Source organism: Impatiens glandulifera, chromosome 8 (genome assembly GCF_907164915.1).
Source record: "Impatiens glandulifera chromosome 8, dImpGla2.1, whole genome shotgun sequence".
Classification (NCBI taxonomy): Eukaryota; Viridiplantae; Streptophyta; class Magnoliopsida; order Ericales; family Balsaminaceae; genus Impatiens; species Impatiens glandulifera.
The window spans coordinates 15,288,099-15,293,460 of record NC_061869.1 but is presented as its reverse complement, the minus strand read 5'-3'; the positions used below and the strand labels follow the sequence as shown (position 1 = coordinate 15,293,460).

The following is a 5,362-nucleotide window of genomic DNA, read 5'->3' as shown; positions in this document are numbered from 1 at the left end:
GTATGAATTATGGTAAGATTCATGCTTATAAACTGTTTGCAGAAATGCATGTACATTATAAAAACTTTAAAATTTTGCATGTTGCAGGAGGTGATAGTGCAGTAGGTTGGATTTTGGGATGTCTCGGTAGGGGTGTTCAATATTTTGTCTGAACCGAATATCCGACCGAATTCGAATTCACCGAATTCGAATAAACCGAATTCGAATTTCATTTTCGATTTTCGAATCGAATTTCAAACCAATTCGAATTCAAATACGGTTTTCGAATTGGTTTTCGAGTTTGGGTTTCAACTCGAAAACTAAATCGAAAACCGAATTCATTTTTTATTACTTCCAAACTTAACTTAAGAATAAGTTCAAAATAATCAAACTAGAATATTTTGAATTAAGATTTATAATAAGAGAAAAAAATGATCAAAAACACTAGTGGTCTAGTGGTAGAATAGTACCTTACCATGATATAGACCCCGAGTTCAATTCTTGGTTGGTACATTTTATTTTGAGTTTAAAATAAAATAAAATTGAATTCGGTTTTCGAATTGGCGAAAAAAAACAAAAAATTCGAAGAAACCGAATTGAGGAACTCGAATAACCCGAAACCGAACCGATGAACACCCCTATGTCTCGGTACAGGCAACGACCTTTCAAGAACTTTCGGTTGGGTAATGCACTTTTCAAATCATCTACCTGTTTTAAGTTTTAACATCTATACTGTCATTTACTTGAACATTCTTTCAATTTGTCTTAACTAGGGTGGTGTAATCCCTATTAACTGGAAATCCGTAGTCAAGAAGACTCACGACAATGCCTGCACAGGCAAACTCTGTTGTTTGGACAGGCAAGTCTCATATAAACATAGGAAAGAACAATGGATATGAATTTAGTTATAGAAACTTCCCAGCTAACTAATTTGATTGCATGTTAAAGCATAAGTATGGATCAAAATGGGGTGGTAGAAGTATGTTCTTCAACGTTTGCAATTTTTTCGTCTATCTATTGGCCAAACATTTAGTCCTTCCTCTTATGTTCTTAACAGGTTGTTGGAACTCCCAATTACATGTGCCCTGAACTGCTTGCTAATATTCTTTATGGTTGATGTATGTATGAGATTTAGAAAAATGAGAAACCTCTTTGTATCTGTTTTTTCTTGATCGATGGTAAATTTTTGTTTCTGCCATTTCCCTGAGATAGTCTTTGGGTGAACTTCACTAAATCTACTTTATTTTTGTAGTTAATTTTGTAGTTGACAACTTCCGATCTCAATGTCTATTGAGAAGCTTGTGGATCCGCCTTATTCTCTTAAGTAAGTTGAAGAATATTCATTGGATCAGGTTGATACTGGAGAGACGATTCTCTATGGCTATAGATACTAGTTAAGTCATTAAACATGGTTAATTGCATTTGAAATTGCGCAATTCCTACATTCTTTGTATTTACATAACTTGTTGTCATGTGTATTTTCTAGACTCTTAAAGTTTTTTTTTCTTTTTGTCCTTGTCTCATATATATGACTTAAATATTTTTGTTGTAGAGTAGAACAAATTTTATTTCATCAAACCCTTTGGAGCCTATGAACATCACATTTGTAAGTGCAATATATAGATAGATTTATTTCAACTTGTTAGAATTTGTCGAGTGATTAATTATTCATCTGTGTTTATCGTATCACTCCATTAATGTTTAATGGTTTGGTTGGTGAGCAGCTTTTCGACAAGAATAGTGACCATCACAAACATGTTCTTTACATACGTAGCCAGAGTTCACTCGCATGGAGCCTGCCCAGAATAATTCCCCAAAGTTGGAAATAAACGGGAATCTAATGTTTTTTTATTTGAACATTAGAACATTAATAAAAACTTGTAATATGATAATTAATTTTTATTTATTAGACTATGATATTATTTTATGATAAAATATTGTAGAGAAAATTTATGTTTTTTTTATTATTTAAATTGTCAATAATGAATAGAAAATGTTCTTTTAAATGTTTTTAATGATTATTTAAATTAAAACAAAAATTAATATTGTTAAAAATTATATGGGGTTTTGGCGACGCTTAAATTCATGTTACCGACGCTTAAATAAGCGTTGTTATAACTTGTGTCGACACTGTTTATGGCGACGCAAGAATAAGGGTTGGTGATATTTTTGGTGACGCTTTTAAGGGTTGACATAAGTGTTTTGAAGGGTCGCCAGAAGTTTTTTTTTTTTTTTGTTGTAGTGTGGTTGTCTTTATTTGTAGTTGTAGGTTGATCAAATACAATTGGAAGATGAAGACTTCTTGAGAAATTTGTTACTTTTATTAATAGTTATATAGATCTTGAACTTATTTTAGATTTAGAAGACATATAAACTTTGTTAAACATTTAGTATAAATTTCAACTTGAGTCTTTTGTGGTGATATTATTAATTGAATATTTGAATTTAAAAATTACAGATTTTGAATGTTTTGATTAAAAAATTGTAAGATTTTATTTTATTTTTGTTGAAAAATATCTTGGTAAGCTGATATGCATTATATCTTGTTACCATTAATTTTTATACATGGTAACAGGATATAACGCGGTCTCTATTATTTAATCATGTCGACCTTTTCATATTCGTTTATCATTGTATATTTAGTAAAAGTGAGGGAGGTTTTAGTGGGTGTATTTCATGTAAGGGCTTTTATGTGATATTCTTGAGAATCTTTGATAATTTGTTTATGATTAACTCAAGGAAATAAGATATTAATGGGATTGAATTGATACTTCTGTAAACAAAACTAAAAATTTGTAGAATGATTTCAGTTGACATTGAATATTGAATTGTGAAAAATAATAACAAAATAACTTATAAGAAAATTTTAAATTGAATTAATAAAAGGTTTTGTATTAAATTCTTTTAAATCTCTCTTAAAAGTATTTGTTCTCAAAACGATATTGGCAGTTTCTCTCCATACAAGTCACAATCTACACAAATTTATTACTTAACCAAATATATCAAGATCATTACAACTATGGATTAGTGAAACTCTAGATGATGATGATGGTTTTATTTGAAAACAGAACTTGAAGAAGAAGAAAAAGAAAGACATGATATTGAACAACTCACTTGACAAGACCAAGATTAAGGATACCCCAAGAAGTGTTTGGCCAAGACTTGTCTTTAGACTTCATGAGAACAACTCTAGCCCAAGCAATCCAACCTTCCCAAGTCACCCTCTTATCCCACGGGCTTCCCCATTCCAACATCAACCTTACTCCTTTCTCGGCCTCCATCTCTGCTTCCTCGAATCTCCCCTGTCCTGCATACACTTGACCTAGAACCACATGAGGTTCTCCCGCGAATGGATTCTTCAATATAGAATCAAGCAGCAGCTTTTCAACCTTCTCCTTCTTCTCATTTCCACCATTGCAGACTGCTTCCCAGTATAATTCCCTACCAGCTATTTGCTCCTCTGAATCTAATACTCTAGTGCAGTAATTGAAGACAGGAGGGATTACCAGCTTCAGTTCTTCATCTCTGTCTTTTATTGATTCTGTTTCAGATTGATTTGAATTGCACATCCTCTGTTGGATGAAAATCTCTTCTTCTCTTACCAGAAGACTATAGATTGCTCCCATTCGGGATACCGAATTCATCCATAGCCCTGGTTTCCCATTTCCTGGCCATATTCCGGCATCCCAGTCGTTTCCTGAAAATTCCATTCTTCCATTTGTGTTTCCAAACAAAATATCCTGCCAACAAAATAATAAATGTTCAAATATATTGCCTTACAAGCATTACTTCCTTTTAAATTGCGTGTGAGCTTTAATTGTCAAAAATTCATTACAATACTAATGTAACATTCTTGATAGCAAAATGATAAGTGTCTTGTGATTCGAAAATGGATGTAGGTATGTTTTTATCGAATTACTGTACAAATATTATGTTTTTGTTTTTTAGTTGCTTTTTTTCGATTCCACAGTTGTTTGCCCACCAACAAAAAAAAAAAATGACTCGTGTTATTAAGTTTCTTGCCTGAAATCCGTAGAATTGATCGCTGAAATCCGCCATGGTGATCAATAGAAAAATCGCCACGAGCCTTCGTGAGATTCGAACGTCTTCCCCTGTTTTGATATGCTTGAGTATGACCCCATCTGATGGCACAAGCGACTGGATCTTTTTCCTCCACGGTTCATCGTCATCGAACAACCGCTTCTCCTTTGCATTGCTCACCGAAATTTCCGACAGTTTCAGGTGCTCGACAAGTTCAGAATCCACGTATTTGAACAAGAGGTCGTCGTGGATTAAGATTTGTCGAGGAACAATGCAGAATAGGTGTATGAGGCGTTCGGCTTCAGGTCCCACGTGGCCGCGAACCACGTCGCGGCCAGTAGTGGGATCGAATATCGCGAGGTTAGTGTAAGAGTTGGAATATGCGGAGTGGAAAAGACCGCATAGGCAAACTGCATTTTGCACACCCCATATTTTTAGAATTCGGTAGACACCCATAAGGTGTCCCAGGAAATTTCCATGTTTGTGCCAGCATTCTCCGGCGCCAACTGACACAAATGATGGAAGTTTCTCGTCGATGGCCTCAAACTCTCCTCGGAGGAAAGGACGCGAAGAATCCAATAGGGTCTTGAGATATTGGTCGTTACGAGGGGTTACTAAAGAAGATGATATTGTGTTGTGTTTTTGTGTTTCTTTCCGTGTTAGAGAGATTGTCGCGTTGTTGTAATTGAAGTATTTGCGATTATTTGGGCTTTGTCCCAAACATTCGAGTTTGTTTGATGTGTAGTTGAATCTGAATGCCAAAACATTATGCATTCTTGTTTGAAAAAAATGTATATAGCTTTCAAAGATTTGAGAACTAGATGTAAAATTAATTGTACATGAGTATGGTTTTTATGTCAAATCTGAATTTCAAGAAGAAAATAAACTACTCATTTTATTGCACAATAAACAGTTGACTTGTCTTAATAAAAAAAAAATCTTAATGATCCAAAAGATTTGTCGTTAGAGCAAATACTATGAAATTGGTGTGGTGGGGTTAAAACAAAGTATTTAATAAAAAAAAATAAACTGATGACCAAAGAATGGGTACAATGGTTGTTAACCGAGTTTATATATTAAGGTAGCTTTCCAGATATAATTTTTGTAAGAGGTATAAATTGTAGGTAAATATATATTATTTGTGTTTGGTTAAAACTATAAATTATATATATTATTTGTGTTTTTGTTAGCAATATAAATTATATAAATTTATTATTTTTTTGTTTGATGGATAATATAAAAAAATAGTAAAAAAGGTAAATGACTATTTTATCCTTATATTTATATAAAAAAAAAAATAATATTTATTTTAAAAGTAATTTGTATTATTATTTATATTGAA

General features: G+C 32.8%; 1 protein-coding gene across 1 annotated transcript; it reads right to left on the bottom strand.

Annotated features, from left to right (window-relative positions):
* Positions 1-2,938: 2,938 nt before the first annotated feature.
* On the bottom strand, positions 2,939-4,794 carry LOC124913079. The gene is made up of 2 exons (XM_047453702.1): positions 4,003-4,794; positions 2,939-3,719 (listed from the first exon to the last, which is right to left on the bottom strand). Exons 1-2 carry the CDS (start codon positions 4,792-4,794, stop codon positions 3,090-3,092), a joined length of 1,422 nt encoding a protein of 473 aa, XP_047309658.1. The 3' UTR covers positions 2,939-3,089.
* Between the last annotated feature and the right edge of the window lie 568 nt (positions 4,795-5,362).

Excerpts from the sequence above, each read along its gene's own strand:
- LOC124913079 (XM_047453702.1), bottom strand. The coding sequence starts at position 4,794 with ATGCATAATGTTTTGGCATTCAGATTCAACTACACATCAAACAAACTC. Across the intron at positions 3,720-4,002 it reads ATCAATTCTACGGATTTCAG|GATATTTTGTTTGGAAACAC; the intron begins GCAAGAAACTTA and ends TTTTGTTGGCAG.